The sequence below is a fragment of the Streptopelia decaocto genome (assembly GCF_964273445.1).
Source record: "Streptopelia decaocto genome assembly, chromosome: 3".
Classification (NCBI taxonomy): domain Eukaryota; kingdom Metazoa; phylum Chordata; class Aves; order Columbiformes; family Columbidae; genus Streptopelia; species Streptopelia decaocto.
Genome location: NC_138656.1, coordinates 659201 through 677303, shown reverse-complemented (window position 1 = coordinate 677303; position 18103 = coordinate 659201). Strand labels below are relative to the sequence as shown.

Here is an 18103-nt window from a genome sequence, read left to right as displayed (position 1 = left end):
GGCCCCTTAGCGTGCACAACACATCGGGCTGAACCATCTTGTTGTCATTTCAATGAGAGGGAAACACCCTCAGTGGAGGTGACAGCTGATGGCATCTAACCCAGGCCCAAGGGATTCACCGAGCACAGAGTCAGCGCCGGGTGGAATCAACGTCATCCTCATTATCAGGACCAGTGACCCATCTTGGGCCATAGCTGCATGTACTGCTGACCCGCAGGTGTTTCAGAGGCTCTGGTGCCGCTCAGCGCCTTTTCCAGTGGTTTGGAAGAAAATCTGGAAGGACCACGTGTGTTTTCAGTCGCCCTCTAAATGAACAGTGTGGTAAATGGCTACAGGAAGAGTTGACCTCCAAAAGGGGATGGGACAGGCAGTGCCCCAAGCCCTCAGCGAGGATGGGGCAGGCACAGACAGGAACAAAGCCCCACGGAATAAAACCCATCCGGCAAGCAAGACTTTCAGGGAAGGGTTGGAGGAGTTCAATATGGTTAGTGTTTCTTTACCCAAAGAGTAGCGCAACCTGCAGTCAGAAGGAGAACTGGTGGAAAGAGTCACTGTGCGCTGGTAACTGCCATGGTGTGAAGAGCAGCAGCGCACAGGGAACCCCACGGGTGGGCAGATGTGAGGTGCAGCGAGAGTAGCACACGTCCCCCCCTCTAATGCTGCCGTTGGCTTCAGGATCAGCAAACCCCAAATGTGCAGAAGCAGCTCCTGCAGCAAGCGCCGCCGCTCCCGAGCAGACCCCCCGGCTGCTGCTCCTGCCCATGGTGGCTCCTCAAGTGCCCCATTTTCCCTGGGGGGGGACGCGCGCCCACCCGTGCGCAGCAGCGAGAGCAGCACCTGCAGCAGCGCACAGACCTCCCCGTGCCGCACAAACACCTTGCTGTCCCCTGAACAGGCCCTTTAGCGACACTTCAAACTAAATCTGGGGTTTATGTGGAAGCGATTTTAGAGGGCACTGGAAACCCCAGGTTCCTTTTTCAATCTAACCAAGTCTTTAGAAAGCAATTCTTTAAGCCTCCATTTTCAAGACCCTTTTAATCTCTGCAAATTATTGGTAAGAGCTGAATCAAGGCAAACTGCCATCGACTGCGATCACAACACTGTAACTGGGCAATAAGCGACTATCTCTGATTATTTAGAAGAAACTATTGCTTTTAGGCAGGCTGCCACAGAAATAAATTAGCATTTATACTGGATTATTGAAAAACGCAACAAAAAAAAAGCCAAAATCAGCCTCTATCTTGATGTCAATTGTGTCTTGCCAAGGTCAATATCTTTACTGTAATAGGCACGGTCTCAAATAGCAAGAACAACTTATGTGTGGAAATGAGCACCGTACGGCCAAAATATGTCATTATTATCAGAAAGACAAACTGATCTCTGAAATCACATCTGCACTCCCACGGCTTCAAATAACGGTGACCTTCTGTGGAAGGTGCGTAATCAAGGAGCTGGGAATACAATTCAAAAAAATTAAAACCCAATAGTTTGACTTCACGGCGGGTTCTTTCCTGTCACCGCCAACCCTATTGCATTTGTTACGTGCTTTCTGAAAAATCTTCTTTTGAAACTACTTTGCTTGAAATCTGCAGCTTGATCTTGGCTGGCTATGGAAGGACACAGTCCAGGTTTGAACGGCGCTTACACGTAACGACTGATTAGGTTAGAAAAACACATATTCTGTAAATGTGAACGATTTGAAGGTTTAGTGTTGTTCTTGTGAAACATTTGCCATGTCAATAGGGTTTTCTTCACCAGCAGCACAGCACATCCTAACAAAATGAAACATCTTCTCCCCATCAGAAAACGCAGCCACCGAAGTTGAACTGGAACAAAGGGGTGTGCTGGGTTTCTGCTGGAGTGAAACAGAAGGACCAAATATTTGATACTGACCCTGCCAAAGGTTCATTTTCAGGATGGTTACAGTGCCTGGTTTAAGAAATTATGAAAGCCTTGGTTACCGTGTTATGCTACTGATAAGTACTACTGATTTGGGAAAAATTCTGGGGTGTTTTCAGTGTAAAACAAACATGAGGAGTTTTGTTGGCTGGACAGTGAAGTGTCTCAGTGCACACGCGGAGGCCGCGGGTGCTGGGACCTTGCCCATCGCTGCACAGGCCACCTCCTTGCGCTGGACCCCAAAAAGGTGACAGTTCCAGGTTCACGTGCACGGGGCCAGTCCTGCTCATCCCTTCACCAGATTCCGTGTGGTTTGTTACTGAAGCAGCACCGAGGCCGCAGCGAGACCCCAAACCTCCTCCTTGCCCCTGCAGCCCGCAGGGAATTGTCCCCAGGGCACCAGGACCGGCATCGTCCCTCTCGAAGAGGAGCAGGAACGTTGCTCACCGCCTCCCCCAGCCCATCTCCACCCGTCCGCGTCCCGGGCGTCTCACCCGCACGGAGCCGGGGCTGCTGTGGGGTCCTTGCTTTGCCAGGGTGCAGGTGAACGCCAGGGCTGTGTCCCACCAGGGCTGCCCGGGGCCCCCCTCCCTCCTCCTGCCGGGGGGCCCAGGCCTGATTCCCACCCATCAGGGCAATGCCACTGTCCCAACAACAAAGAGGGACCTCTAAATCGGGGAGGATGGAGCTTCCAGGAGCTCCAAAAGCGACAGAAAACTCCCTTCAGGAAAAATATAAACTAAAATACCAGTGTAACCATCAGCCCTTTGAGGAAGACTCTGGTGAAGGAAGAGCTGAGCTGAGCTCAGATGATGCTCAGCAGCACGGAGATCAGCGCAGCCGTATGACCGGGGCCTGGGCTGGGGACACCGGGGGCTCTGCTGGGGGCCCTGTCCCTCGGGGGGGGCAGAGCTGTGTCCCTCCCGCACAGGCAGCTGGGTCACCGCCAGCCGCAGGGACAGCGCGCTGCCAGGGGGTGGGCAGCAGAGGGACTAAACGGTTTTGTGAAGCGGGGAGGGAGGAAGCAGGCGCTGGAAAAAATAATGTGGGCACCAGGAATTGTGCCTGACCTGTGGGAAAACTGTAACGGAACAAAGTGTCGCAGGAGAAAGGGGTGGGGAGTGGGAGTTTGGGAGAGAGGAACAGCGGGAGCAGCAGCACACGCAGAGGTCTGAATGTCTTTAACTGTCGCTCTGCACCGGGGCTGTTTGGGGGGGAAGCACAAACTTTAACAAGCAGAACTGTCCTCTCTCTGATTTTTTTATCCTTTATTTTTCTTTGCTAATCCTCCCAGTGCTGGAGGAGCTTTACCCAGCAGTTCTCGCCAAAGCGATCATAGCAAAGATGGGGTGTGGAGAGGGGATGGGAGGAGAAGAGCCCGGTCCCGAGGTGTGGGGCACCCCCGACTCCCCAGAATGGGGCCCAGCCCCTCCCGGAGCGGGGCAGGGGAAGGGCAGCGAGTTCCCCTCGGACCGGCCCGGGGACACACACCGGGAGCGGACAGACACACGCCCGGGGGCTGCAGTGCAGGTGCTGCTCATCGGACTCGCCAAGTTTTATCTGTCTGTATGGAAATCGCAGCTTTGCTGGTCCCCAAGCCGCAAGGTTTGTGCGCGGGTGGGTGCTCCAGCCTGTGCCGGTGGGCTGCCACCCCAGGGCACCCGGTCCGGCCGGGGTCGGGGAGCAGCGCCAGAGAGCGCAGGCAGCCCCCGAGGCCCGTCGGAGAGAGCGCATTGACCAGCGGGGCAAACCCGCGGCGTTCGTGCGGATCCGCCCGCTGCTGCGGAGCGCGCCGCCCGCCCGGTGCGCACACCCAGAGCGCTGTACAGGCGGAGCGCGCACACCCGCGCGGAGATGCGCGGAGCCCTCCCCGCCGCCCGTCGCTCCGCACCGCCCGGCCGCCCCGTCGCGTGTCCCCGCGGCAGAGCGAGCAGGGACCGCCCGCAGGTCCCCACGGCCCCTCAGAGCGCGCAAGTGCCCCGGTGCCCCCGCCCCCGAGCCCCGCTGCCCCGGCCCGGAGGGACAGGGCGACAGTTTGGCCTCGGCCTCTGGCTGCGCCCCGTCCTCTCAGCCTGCAAAGGGCCGTCAAAGAGCCCCCTCAGCTCCATCAGCAGCGGACGGGCAGGAGGGAGCCGCAGCCGCTGCCCCCCCGACGGGAGCCGGGTCCCGCCGCAGGAATCTCCGCAGCCGCAGCCCGGGGCGCGGGGAGCGCGTCCCGCGTCCACCCCGGCCCTCAGCCGGGGGCACGGGCAGCCCCGAGGGCGCATTTCGTTGTCGCAAAACCAACGAACAAACGAACAACGACCAAAAAGAAAACCCCAAACCAAACCGCAAACGAAGCATCATCCCTGAAAGGGCAGCCGGCACTGCGCGGGTGCCCGCCCGGGCCCGCACCGCCGCGGGAGCGGGGTTGGGAAGCGGCGGCCGCCGGGCCGCGTCCCGCCGCCCCGAGGGGCCGAGGCCAGCCCGCTGCCTTGCCCTGGATCGCGGCCGCCCGGCCCCGGGGAAGCGGGCCCGGAGAGGGGTTTCCCCGGCTACTGCCGTCGGGTCCGCGCCCCCCAGCCGTGCCGCGCCGCGCACCGCGGGGGGAGCGGGCAGGTACTTACGGGCGAGGGGCGAGGGCCGGGCCGGGGCCGCTCGGAGCTGCTCCGGTGCTGCCCCGGGGCCGCCGGGCTTAAGAGCCGTCCGGCGGGCGCAGGACAATGGCCGGGAGGAGGGGGCCGGGGAGGGCGGCGGGAGGCGGGGAGGGGACGGGGCCGCCCGCCGCCGCTCTCCCCCGCCGGGCGCGCTCGCTCCGCCCCCCCGCGTCTGGCGTAAACCCGGCGCCGGGCTAAAAGAAACGGCGAGCTACCGGCGCCCGGGGCTGGTGGCCGCCGCGCCGCGCCTCGCCCGCGCACGGCTCGCCGGTGCCGGCGGCAGCGCCCGGCCCGGCCCATCCCGCCCCGTCCTGTCGCGCCATGTCGCTGAGCCCCAAGCACACGACGCCTTTCTCGGTCACCGACATCCTCAGCCCGATGGAGGAGAGCTACAAGAAGTTCGGCGGCATGGACGGGGCGGGCGGGCTGGGCGCGCCCCTCGGGCCCTACCGCCAGCCGCCGGTGCCCGGCGCGGCCGCCGTGCCGCAGCACGTCGTGGCGGGGCCCACCGGGGCGGCCGCCTACCACATGCCCCATGGCGTCTCCCAGTTCCCGCACGGAGCCGTCGGGGGCTACTGCAACGGCGGGCTGGGCAACATGGGCGAGCTGCCCGCCTACCCCGAGGGGATGCGGAGCGGCGCGGCGGCGGGCGGCGGCTGGTACGGGGCCGGCGGTGACCCTCGCTACTCCAGCAGTAAGTGCGGGCGCGGGGCGGCGGCGGGCGGGGGGCGGCGGGCGGGCGGGGGCGGCCGCTGCCCCCGACGGGGCGGCCGCCGGCGCTGAGCCGCCTGTCCCGCTCAGTCTCCAGGTTCATGGGCCCGTCGGCGGGGATGAACGTGGCCGGGATGGGCGGCCTGAGCGGCATCGCCGAGGGCGCCAAGGCTATCGTGCCGCTCCACGCGGCCCCGCGAAGGAAGAGGAGGGTGCTCTTCTCCCAGGCGCAGGTCTACGAGCTGGAGCGGCGCTTCAAGCAGCAGAAGTACCTGTCGGCGCCGGAGCGGGAGCACCTGGCCAGCCTGATCCACCTCACCCCCACCCAGGTGAAGATCTGGTTCCAGAACCACCGCTACAAGATGAAGCGCCAGGCCAAGGACAAGGCGGCCGCCCAGCAGCTGCACCCCGACGGCGGCCTCTGCCAGCAGCACTCGCCCCGCCGCGTCGCCGTGCCCGTGCTGGTGAAGGACGGCAAACCCTGCCCGCCGCCGGGCAGCGGCACCCCGGGCCCCGGCCAGCCTGCCCCCCCGCCCCCGGCCGCCTCCGCCGGGGCGCTCCCCGCCGCCGCCCCCGCCGCCCACCCGCACCCCGGCTCGCTGGGGCAGGCGGCCGACCTGGAGGAGCTCTCGCCCAGCCCGCCGGCGCTGCACGGCCAGGTGCCCGCCCTGGCCCCCATGGACTCGGCTGGCGTCGACTACAACGGCGGCATGGTCAGCCCCAACCTGCTCTACGGCAGGACGTGGTAATCCGTGTGTCCGTCCCCCGCCCCGCCCCGCGGTCGCTCCGGGCCCCGACGGCCGCCCCGGCCCGGTGGGGCGCCTGCGAGAGCCCCGACAGCCGCCCGTGGGCCCCCGCTTTGTGCGCGCCCCCTCCGCTCTCGCTTCATCCTTTTTTTTAGACTTTCCGGGGTTTTGAAGGGTTGGACTGGAAGGCAGAGCCGCAGCGGGGCGGGCGGAGGCCGGGCGTGCGCGCAGGGCCGCGGGCTCTGTCCGTGTGTGCGTGTGTCCGTGTGTGTGTGCGGCGTGTTCGTGGCTCCGTGTCCCGTCCGCCTTCGTGCGGGGGTGCGCGGCCGCCGGGGCCCGCCCGGGAGAACCGCCCCGACGGGGCGCCGGGCGGCGGGGGGACCTGGGGGCGGCCGGCGGAGCGGGGGCTCTGGTCCCGGCCCGGGCCCGCTCTCCCGCGGCCGGACACCGGCAGCCAAAGCCGCAGGCAGCCGGGAGCCCGCGCCGGTCCGCGTATACCTTACAGACCCATTGAAGGCGAACAATAAATCTTCTGAAGTGCAACTTATCTCAGCAGAATTAATTTTATAAGGGTGCCCCTGAAGTGCAATTTCATTATTATTTGATTGAAGGTAAATTGAATTGTAGCTCAAGGTCGAGGAGGCAGCGAGCGGGGCGAGCGGCGGGCAGGCGCTGCCTTTTGGAGGACGGGGAGCGGCTGGAGCACGGAAATAAAACGAATCCAAGTCCGGCGGTGGCGGAGCGTGTTTTGGCAGAAGAGCTCTCGAACGCTGGTGCTCAGATTTAAGGGGGAAAAAACCGTTTTTCTCGTTATTATTAACTATTGCTCAGTAAACGAATGTACGCGCGAAGACAGCGCCGCAAACGCGGCACCTGCTGAGCGTCCGACGGGCGGCGGAGAGCGGGAGCCGCCGGGACCGCGGGAATCGGGCCCCGCAGCGCCCGGGGCCGCAGGAGGAGCGGCGGGAGCGCTGGGCCGGGCCGGGCCCGCGGGGTTTGGCCCTCGCCTCTTCCCCGAGGAAATGCGGCACACCGGGAAACGCATCTCGGAAGTTTCCGCCTTTTTTTTTTCTACAATAAAAGGAAACGGTGTTCTCTAGCGTTGGCTGCTTCGTTCTCGGTGCACGTACGGATGCGGCTTGACCGTCCCTGGACAACCCCTAAAGCCCCGTTTTTCCGCCTCCCCCTCAGACGCCAAAGGGATTTGGTTCCGCGGCCCCCGCCTCTGCTCCGCTCCGCTGCTCCCCAGCCCCTCCGGGGGCTCCGCGCCGTGAAGGAGCGATTCTGGGGCGGAAAAAACGCATTTCTGCTGCTGGGAGCCCAAGACTGTGGCGGGGCCGGGAGGGGAAGGGGGATCCCTGCCGGCGGCTCCCGGGAGGGGAGCAGCGGGACGCCCGTCCCCTCCCGGCGCTGCGCTCCGTCCCCGCTCCCCGGGGCCGAGCGGTGCGCAGGGACCCGGCGGCTCCGCTCCCTCCCCCGGCCGCGCTCGCACGGAGCGTTTCTCCCCGGCTTGCAGGAGGGTCTGAGCCCGGTGCGGGGACCGAACCCCCCTCCAGCCCTCGTAACGCCCGGTGGGACGCTTCAGCTTGGCAAATACATAGATCGAGACAGGTAGAGCAGTTTCAGGACGGCCACGGGGTTCCTGTCGCCAAGGGCCATCCCCACGTCCCCCGGTTCTGCTGGGACGCAGCAGGGCCACCCAGCAAACCAACAGGCGGCCCGGGGGCTGCTCCGGGCCCTGCGCCCCTTCCCTGCGCCCCGGCACAGGAGCCGCGGCCCCGCAGCCCCCGGGCCCAGCGCAGGCTCCGCTGGGGCGCACCGGCCGCTCCGAGACCCTCGGACAAGGGGGAACCCGCAGGGACCAGCCCTTCCCAAAGCAGCCCCCGCAACGTCCATCCGGCCCCATTTTGGTGCCCTCCACCCCCAAAGGCGCGGAGCGAGGGACAAAAGCCCGTGAGGACGAGCCGCCCCGCTCGCCCCACTCCTTCCTTCCTCCGGCCTCGCACTCAACCGCTGCATTTGCATGAAAATTCACCATGGCTGCTGGTTTTGTTCTGCTCGAAAAGCAAAATTACTTTTTTGAGACCCAAATATTCTCCCGGCGGAGGGAACAGGCCATTGGTCCCCCAGCGCCGGGCAGGATGGCGACCCTTTGCATCACAATGAAGGACTCCGCTCCACCCTCAATCACTTGAAAATAATGAATCCAGCTTCGTGATTTCTTCCTCCCAAGGTTACAGTGGTCTTGATCTTTTTCCTCGTTGCTGGTGATTAAAATCTGGGCCCTTGAAGGAAGAACCTGAACAAGCCCAGTGCCGGGAGCGCTGGGCTTTGCAACCCTGCTCAGGGGCAGCAGCAGCGCTGGCACGTTTACTGATATATACCATACATACATTTGATGGAAGAGTCCAAGTGGGGCACAACAGAAAAACATTATATCAGCATTAATGCTTCTCATTTAACTGAATGCTCTCAATTTTTTTTCTTAAATTAAACTAAGATTTTAAATACTATTCTAGAGGCTGTGTGGGAAATAATTCATTCCGTGAAATAGAAGCGTGTGCACGCAGGTGGAGATAAAAGACACAAACTCGTTCTGGAGGGGGCTGGAAATAAACCACGCGATGCTGCTCAGAATTTCAAAAGCCACTTTATAAAGCAAATAAAAATATTTACTGATTTGGTACGCTCACACAGAAAATCCCTAGAAAGAGTGCTAGAAATGAATGGAAAGTCTGCACTTTGCGGCTATTTTAAATTACATATCAAAACAGACAAATACACTCCCCGTGCTTGTTTGTGTTACAATAACAAGGTCAAAAACAGGCACAAGTTGTAGGAGTTGAAATGTTTTACTTCCAAGTCCAAAAGGTCTTCTCTCCGCGAGAAATTCCAGGAGCAGCTGAGGAGGAAAGCGCCGCCGTGTCCCCAAGCGCCGCCGTGTCCCCAAGCGCCGCCGTGTCCCCAAGCGCCGCCGTGTCCCCAAGCGCCGCCGTGTCCCCAAGCGCCGCCGTGTCGTGTCCTCCCCGAGTTCATCAAACCCCATTTCTATGCGTTCTTCAAAACTCCGGCTGTTTGAGGCTCTTGTGTGTGGAGTGAAGGGCGTCTGGAGTGACAGGCGCACACGTAATAAAGACAAACCCGCTCTCCTACCTCATCAAACGGCTCCAATTAGCAAGCCGAGCTCGCTCGGACTTTGCGACGCGTTATTTCCGAGCCCCGCAGCAAAAAAATAATCGGTTTGGTAAGAAATGTGCACGTAGTTTAAAAAGTACAGGGATGTTTCGGAAGGATTCCATTCCCCACCCTCCCCCCGATTAATAAAAGAACAAAAAAATAAAACCCAGACATTTTCTACACTTAAAAAATACCCAGCAAGCCAAGAGCTAATTCCAGCTGTATCTTCCCGAAGGAGGCGGCAGCGGGTAGGGCCTCCCGGGGCCGTATCCCTGCAAACAAACAAAAGCAAGCGTTTATTTTTTGGATTAGGACCCCGGTAAACAAGTTGGGCGAGCTCCCGGCGCCACGGGAAGCAGACAAAGCAGAGCGGGGTGCGGGCCGGGCTGAGCGCCCGCAGCGCCCGGCTCCAGCGCCACCGTCACCAACACCTCCCACGCTTTCACACATCCATATTTTAACGGAAAAAGAAGGCATTTGCTGCAGAAGCCGCGTTTCTCAGCACCCCTTCGTTTTCAATAACGCCGCCTAAATCCCACCTTGGAAATCAGACATATTTTTGTATTTAAGTTCAGACAGGGCGCTCTGTACATCAATTATCCGGTGAAAAACCTGTTGGGAAGTTTCATACAAAGCCGCCTTGAAACACTTAGAACGATTTCAAGCCCTGACGCGTGGCAGAGCGCAGAAAGGTAACGCGATGTGCTCTGGGCTTTGCTGGTTTGCTCGGGAGGGTTTTTGGCGGGCAGGGCCCAGGGGTTTCCCTCCAGGTCTCTAAAAGCAAAACGCACCTTTCCCGTCCCAGGGGGCGGGAGCCGGGGACCAAGCAAACCCCGGCAAAGCTGGAACCCACTGCTCACCCCCCTTCTGAAGGACCCTGAACACAATACGCTGCTCCCCCCACCAGGAAGGCTGTTTGGATTTAATTGTAATTGATTAAAAAGGGAACAAGCGGACGACATCCCCTGAAAATCCTTCCAGAGGCATCACCAGCCGCAACCCCCGCAGGCAGCTCCAGCTCCCGTGTCCTGAACAGCTGCGCCCAACGCTCATCTGGGCTCGCAGACTAAAAGAAAAACGTCCAACACCCGCACAACACAATCCAGTTTATTCTTCAGCTTTCTAGAAGAGCTGGAAGACACCACCAACCACCCAGCCCCAGAGAGCAACCCATATCCATGGCAGTTGCATTAATTTCGTAAGCGCTTTGTAGCAGCGCGTTTATTAACCTCTTCAGACCATGTTCTGTACGCTGTAAAAAAAGAATTCAGAGGTGAAAGGGACCAAAGATAATTATTTATGCTGCTATGTGTCACCACTTCCACTTGAATCCCTTTTCAAGGCTTTAAAGCTTTGAAATTTTCAGGCAGCAATGTTGGATTCAATTATTGGTGTTGCACCCTAAACCCTTTAAGGTAGCCTCTAATTTTACTCCAGCGCTGTCAGCCCTGAGGAAATAATGACATCTCTAAGTTCATTTTAAAATAACAACAACAACAAAAGAATAAGAAAGGCAACAAAAATTTAAAAGGAGATAAAACGCAGTGGGAAAGCGAAGCAACTGAAAAGGAAATTTTTCAAGGAAGCAAATTTACTTGAGCTGAAAGATTTGTCCTTAATAAGCACCCCGTAGGCGAACACAAATCAAAGCGTTGGCACCACCCGGTTTTAAGGTGGGTTCATGACCCAGCAGACACATCCCGCGCTGGTGACAGGGGGCCCAGGTTTGGGCAGGACTGCAATGTTACCCACCAGCGCTACGGACCCGTCCGGGTGACGAACCGCTGCGGTTGTCCCTGCCAGGCTGGAGCTGTTACACTCGGAGACTGAAGGTTGGGAACGAACTCATTCAAGCCCCGATTCCTTTTGCAAATGCGCCCACCTACGCCCCCCAGGATCAAGGGTACAGCACACAGACTTCTCTCAAGTATCTCTTTTCCAGCCCTAATTAAACACCGCCCAGACTCCACCAGCACCAAAATCCCCCACCGGCTTTTCTGCATTGTCACGGCAGCCCCTGGTACGGATTAGTGCAATTACGCTTTTATTCCTTTGTTTCTGGTTTTTTGGGGTAAACCTGAGTAACACAAAATGAAAGATTTTGGAAAGCTGATCCTATCGATGCACCTCATACAAATTAACAATAGAGTTGAAAAGCCGCCGGGGAGCGGTTGGGCGGCACAGCCAGGATCCCCCCCGAGCCCCCGAAGCCTCGTGTGATCTCAGCCCAGCCCGCAGCCAAAACCAGCCCTGGAAGGGCTTGTATGGGGAGCAACACAGCTCGGTGGCCTCTCTTCTTACCCCATTGCTGGCTGCAGCATCCCTACAACAGCTGGAGGAGCCAAGGACCATTCTTGGCGGTCCTGAGCCCTGCCCGAGGAGGCTGCTCTGCACCAGGAGCTGCGGGCAGGAGTGGGGCAGAACGGGGTCTGGCTGCTGCCGCGGGCTCAGCCGGGCTGGCGTTCCACACACACAGAGCTTTTCAGCAGCGCCGTGCAATCCTGTGGCCGCAGACAATGCCCAGGACGGCATTAGCAGCTCCCAGGCTGCGCCAGGCAGGGAGCACAGGGCACCCTGCAAAAACCTCCCCCAGCAACGCCCCAAGGCTCTTCTCCCACAAACTTCATTCGACAGGACACGGGTTTATTGTGTTAGCTGCCCAAAAACCTGCACACCGTAACAACATTGTGGTGCAGAAGCAGTTGTGATAGATAGTGCTACCTGAGCCTCCCAACCAGAACAGAAAATAAAACATAAAGCAGACAAAGAATCAGAGAAGTGGTAAAAGTGCTATGGGAAGGGTTTCACACCCACCACTGACGTTCCGGTGCAAAGAGATGGCACCTGCAGTCCTTGCTGCACACCAGAGGAGACCGGGACGGCACCCACCACACACGCCAAGGGCTGGGTTTGCACCGCGTGAAAACGCCTGTGCTGCCCACGGCACCCAGCGATCACACACAAACCGCGTGTGCTGCGCCGGGAAACACCAGCGTTTGTGTGCGGGGCACGGGGGCAGGCGGGAAGGAGAAAAGCAGAGCCAGGAGTGTACAGCAGAAGGTGACGTGTCGGGAGCACGTTTATAATGGACAGCTGAACCAGGTGCCAACAGGCGGCAAATTTAATCGGTTTGTGCCTCAGTTTCCATATGAAGGACTGGGAAATAATGCTGGCACCAAGCAGCTGAGCGCTCTTCCTCCTCTTTCCCAGTCACTGGTAGCTGAGTTATAGTTCTGACTTAACAAAACAGCAACAGAACTTAAAGTTTAATATAGATATCTGAAATTTACTTTAAGCTAGCACTGCAAATACTCAACATTTCTCATACAAGAGTATATGCAGATGATGTGTTTGCTAGGAACACACACACGAACATCCCCTGCTGCTGAGGCATTCTCATTCTGTGGCACTTTCATGAACTGATGACAAAGTCACCCATCATTTTGGATGAGGTTCTCCTATCGCATTCACCTGTTTTCATTTAACCACGCAAAGCTATTTTCACGTGTACTTTCACAGACATTTATTTCTCTGGCTACTACATTCTAACATTTGAATTTAAGTAGTTTTTTAGCTAAGAGAAAGCCAAGAAATATTCGAAAGGAAAAATTAATGAAGTCATATGAATCTATATTTTAAACATATTGGGGAGAAAACCTTGTATCCCCAGAAAGTGTAGCTGATGGGTTTCCTTACGGAAGATGACGACTCTGGCTGAAATACTTGCCCTCAGATCCTGTTCTCTCAGGCTGCAAGGAGCGTGTGACTTGGTAGCACGTTTGATTCACTTGTAACGAGAAGCGGCGGCAGCAAAGCCACGGCAGTGACCTGTTGCCAGGGCGCACAGCGAGGGCTGGGCAGTGCTGGGACACTCACCTGTCCGTGCTTTCGCTGCTGGGTTAACCCCAGCCACAACACCCGCCCACGCCGCGTCCGCGCCTGGCGCGGAGGGAACAGCCCGCACCAAGCGGGGGAGCTTTCCGTACCTGCCGTCCGCGGTCCATGCGATCCTCGGGGCGCTGCGGGTAGCCCATGGGCCCGCCCAGCGCCGGGAACTGCCCGGGCTGGTACTGGTTCTGCGCTTGCAGCATGCGGTTCCAGGCCAGCAGGGGAGCGGCGCCCGCCGTCCTGCGGAGAGGAGAGAGCACAGGCAGCGTGAAAGTGGCTCCTGCACGGAGCTTCACAGCACAAACCCCAAACTTCGGTCGTCTCGCATGAGAAATGATTCGATTTATCTCGGAGTTCAGCACAGCACACCCAGCTGTGCCTGCAGTGGTGCTAATGACACCCAAGTCACTAGAGATAAACTGGGGAGGGGGGAATATCTTCCAGCATTCTCCTACCAAAGGCCACATTTCCTTCCTGCTTCCTTCATCGCAGCTCGAAAGCCACAGAACCAGGTACTGCCACAAGCAACAAACCCCGTTTTACAAATCACAGATTTCTCAATTCCTTGGAAGGATTCTGTCCATCTTTTATTTTAGGGGCAAATTTGCCGGTTCATCCGCACTGATCTCGAACACAGATTAAAGCCCAGATATCACCAAGTTAGCTAAACGTACCGCACCATCCAAAGAGCAAACATGTGCGGTACAGGAGAATGAGGCTTTCTTTTCTAAATGTCCAGACTCTTTCTGGGAGTCCATTCTTTCTAGTTAATTGCAGGTTGCAAATGAATTCTTACTGCGACTATTCTGAATCTAGGGTAGGGGCCTTGGCTGCTTTTTCCCATCCATTATTCTGCTCAATATGTCAGAAGGTCTGATCGGGAAGAAACCTTTTCAAGTCCTATTGATGCCGTTTTCAATTGACCACGGTGACCTAGCAACATAAGCACTAATTGGCGTGGACTGACTGACATTTGGTGTACAGTTTATATGGGAACACAAATTCAACATCCATTATAACCTAGTTTGCCATCCCAGATTACTAACAGCAAGAAATGTTTTAATTGCCTTCAAGTACCTATTCTAACATTACAATTATAGAGCAACAGGTATAATACATCAAATCATTGTTTGATTAAAAATATTTAGAAAAACGATATAGTCTTTAAAACAGCACGGGGAAGGGTACGAATCCTTACAGAATTCACAGCAGTTATGTTTTGCAGTACAATATATGGTTGTGAGGGGAAAACACTGGCTAGTTGACACAGTTGTTATTGTGTGACCCCTGTTGAAGAGCGATGTGGTGGAGCTGCGTGTGCCCAGCGTGCCGAGGGACAGGGACGCTCTGGCATCCACCCGCGGCACCCACAGCCACCGAACGCCTTTGGAGAGCCTCTGCGGGCTGGGCTGGTTCCAACGGTGCAATCCAGCCCTGCAGGGGCCGGCTTTGGTGTGATTTAAAGAGGCACAGGCGCTGAGCGAGGATGCGTGGGCAGCTGTGCGGGGTCAGGCACACTGAGCTCTGAGGAAGCGACGCTGGGGAGGAAGGACTTTCAAACACACTTCAGCAGCTCAACAGAGCTGGAGCCAAGACAGGTAAACGGCAGATTAAAATGAATTAAACCAGGCACTCCGGCTTTCTGGGTTGGGATGCTTTTGGGATGCTCCACCTGCTCACGTGGAAACCTGCCTGATGGCAGAAAGGCAAAGGAAACTCCCACCGACTCTGGAAAGGAAATAACTCGATTCCTGTTTGCAGAAGTAGGAGTCCTGCCTGGTAAAAACACATTCGTTAAACACGATGTGCAATACCTGTGCCAAACCAACACGCTCCAAAGCTGAGTGGCAACACTGAACGGTTTTATTTTCAGCTTCAGAGGTAACGTCTAGAAACACGCAGCGTTATCTCAGCCACTCACTAGGAGAGGCCACACTGTATTTAAAGTTAATAGCACATTACACTTCCAGGGACTAAACACTCTAAATCACTGTTCTAAGTATGATATTCCTTTTGATTAAGTACTCCGAGTACTTTTTTCCCCATTATTCCTGGAAAGCAGCAGAGTGTCCAGGAAGAATACGCTGCTGGGCCCGCAGGAAACTGCAGGGCACTCATCCAGCCCCAGCTCAGGACCCGCACCAGCAGCTCCGCTGCCGTGGCTGTGATCAACGCCCTGGGTGACGAATGGTGACAACGGGCAGCTGGGCACGAACCCCACTGCACCGGAATACGGACTGGGCACACAGTTTAAACGCTTTATTTTAATAAAGCGCTGCTTAGTGAAATGTTGGGATATTTAACAAATGAAAGACATTAGTATGACTATTATGCTGGGGTATTCCTGCTTTGAGGCCATCTGAAAGAGTGAAACGGGTGATTTTCAATTGGAACCACTACATATTCTAGAGGACAAACCTAGTAAGACAAGAAAAATAAAACCAGAACCCCTGCAATACGTTTTCTGATCTTAATGCCAGAGAAGCAGCTTACACCTTCTGCCGCTCTGAATTCACGCAGCTACGCACCACTTTTAAAAAACAACATTTTAGATTTTCATCTGATAAACAGAACTCGGGAAATCATAGTCCTCACAGCACTTGACTTTGTGTTTATCTACTGGATGTACTGACTGGCGATTCCAGTTACCCGAGGGTGGAGATTCATCCGCAGCAAAGCTGAGCCTCACGGCTGACAAACAATTATTGTGCCCCTCGGAATACGACCCGAGTTCACAGTGGCAGAGTTACTCAAATGCACCAGCCACACTTACATCAACTGGAGATTAAACTAAAGCAAATACGGGATAGCTAAATTACAACTTCAGGAAACTTTATCCAGTAAAACGTTTCTGTTTTGCAACCTCAGCCTCTTTGGAAATCTCTTCCATGAGCAGGTTAAGCCAAAGCATTTGCTCAACCAGGTGACAAACTTCTATCAGGTAGCAATATATATATATATATATATATATATATATATATGTATATCACGTGTGAAACGTATCAGACCACCAGGCCTGAAGGCAAGAGCATGAACTAAGGCTCTGCAGTGTCCAGTAGGGCAGCCCAGGGCCTGGAGGGACATGCTGAGCGGTGTCCCGTTCAACAGCAGCCCGGTGGTTGTGTTTTACCCGCTGCACACTCAGCTGCAGCACCACATCTCTGTGTTTCTATTTGGCATTTTGTGTGGGGCTCCAGGCTCACCCCTGCACGGCAACGAGCCCAACGGCAGCCCTGAGCGGCCAAGAACCTCATTCCTTATCCTCAGCACCGACACGGGCAGGTCCGTGATGTTCACAAACCAGAGGGACAACCAAGCCTCACCGGGGAGGGGAAGCATCACAAATACGCTGTTGTCAGTCCAAAGTGACAACAGCATTCTCTGAGCTTCTCCAAAGGTTATTTTCTAGGTGAAGATGGAACATCTTCAGTGTGAAGTCATCTCGGGGGCCACCAGTCTCCTCCAGTTTGGGAGGTGAACAGTGAACACCGCAGCACTAGGGCAGCTGGAGAGCTGAGGATGGAACCACGAGCACCGTCCGGCCGCAATCGCAAACCAAGCCCAGGAGCCTCGCGGTACCGTTCTCATCAGAGTCCGTTATTACAGTTGCAACAAAAGCGTGTTTTCACGTGAGAAACAAACAGCATTTCTGGCTGAAAAAAGTTATTTATATGTGAATTAGGAAACTCTTCCACGTTGCAAAAATGAACAGCCTGTTGAATTGACAGTATTTCACAAAATGGTACTACACAAAGTGTATTTAATTAAGGTGTGGGAAAAGCCATTCCCAGGGACAAAGCAATATTAAAGTTTGTAATGCCAGATTCATTTATAATGCAATATTCCACACTGACGTGGCACAGGACAAGGGAGCCGGACTTATTTCAATAGGGATCAAAAGGGTTGCCATGGAAAACGTGACTGCGGAGAGCTCAATAAATTCCCCCCAAGCAGATATTTTCAATGGTTCACATTTGCAAATAAAACCATGAAAAAAGAGAGTTGTGCCTCAGAGCAGAAACTTCCAAGATCTCACAAAGGCTCTCGCTCCTCCATAACATACATAAATATCATTATTCATGGCTTTCGCAGGTACGCCGAGTTCCTAAAGTCCATCTGACTTAAGGACATACAACCTATCAATGAAGGAACGCACGTAAAACATCCCTTATTATCAAACCATGTCACATTCCTTCTATTCGATGGCACTTATTGGACTGCGGATTCCATAATCCTTCCCTGAGTCCCTTCTGCATTTAATTCAGTTCAGTCTTAAGTAGTTAAAGAAACTGTTTTCAGTGGCAACTAATAACTACTGACCTACAGTGACACTGCCCTACAATAGGCTTGTCAGCCCTGAAAAACTTGCACCAAAGAAGCTGATTAGGACTTCAAGAGGTTTGTAGCAAGAATCAATGGCTGGTCTGTACTAATGCTGCGGCTGCGGCACAGAAACGATAAAAGTGGAACACCATTAGTTATGCCTCATTAAGCTCCACAGCCCTCCTAAAAAGAAATTTGTTTAGCCTGTCCAAAATCTAATGCAGTTTTAAGCTCTCTGTGTTCAATTTCATAGTATCTCAAAAGCTTCAATAAGATAAAGGCCAAAGAACCAAGAACGGTACCAAAGCACCAACAGTAAAGTTAATTTTGCAGTCTGAGTTTTAAAGGAAAGTGTTTTTTTCCTTCTTTTTTTTAACACAAAGTACTCGAGCCTTTTAAAGGATGAACACCGCGCAGTGCACTCTCAAAATATAAATAAATCATGGTCGTTAATCAACTTTAAAAAACCTGCCGTACAGCACCATTCCAACAAACAAGGTTCCAAACAAAGAGGGGACAGTGGCAGAGAAGCCGAGGCCAGGCCAGGCTCCGGCACGTTTGCACAGGTGGGTCCGGCTCACCTCTGCGGGGTCTGCGGGAACAGCGGCGTGGGGCCTCGCCAGGACTCCTGCGGCCGCAGATCTGCGGGGAAACAACACAACACGACACAGCGCGTCAAACGCAGCGAGCGCAGCGAGGGACGGCGCTGCACTGCGCTCCCCC

General features: G+C 56.0%; 2 protein-coding genes across 2 annotated transcripts in view; one reads left to right on the top strand and one right to left on the bottom strand.

Annotated features, from left to right (window-relative positions):
• Window positions 1–4856: 4856 nt before the first annotated feature.
• On the top strand, window positions 4857–5995 carry NKX2-4 (NK2 homeobox 4; the record flags this gene model as incomplete). Its single annotated transcript, XM_082048108.1, has 2 exons — window positions 4857–5229; window positions 5337–5995. 2 exons carry the CDS (start codon window positions 4857–4859, stop codon window positions 5993–5995), a joined length of 1032 nt encoding a protein of 343 aa, XP_081904234.1.
• Window positions 5996–8623: 2628 nt separating this feature from the next.
• The window catches only part of XRN2 (5'-3' exoribonuclease 2), a 35806-nt gene continuing 26326 nt past the window's right edge, over window positions 8624–18103 (bottom strand). Inside the window, exons 28-30 of the mRNA XM_082047419.1 lie at window positions 17962–18022; window positions 13156–13297; window positions 8624–9441 (exon numbers count right to left, since the gene is read on the bottom strand). Of these exons, the coding sequence (XP_081903545.1) occupies window positions 9379–9441; window positions 13156–13297; window positions 17962–18022 (266 nt within the window). The 3' untranslated portion in view covers window positions 8624–9378. The remainder of the gene's footprint in view (window positions 9442–13155; window positions 13298–17961; window positions 18023–18103) is intronic.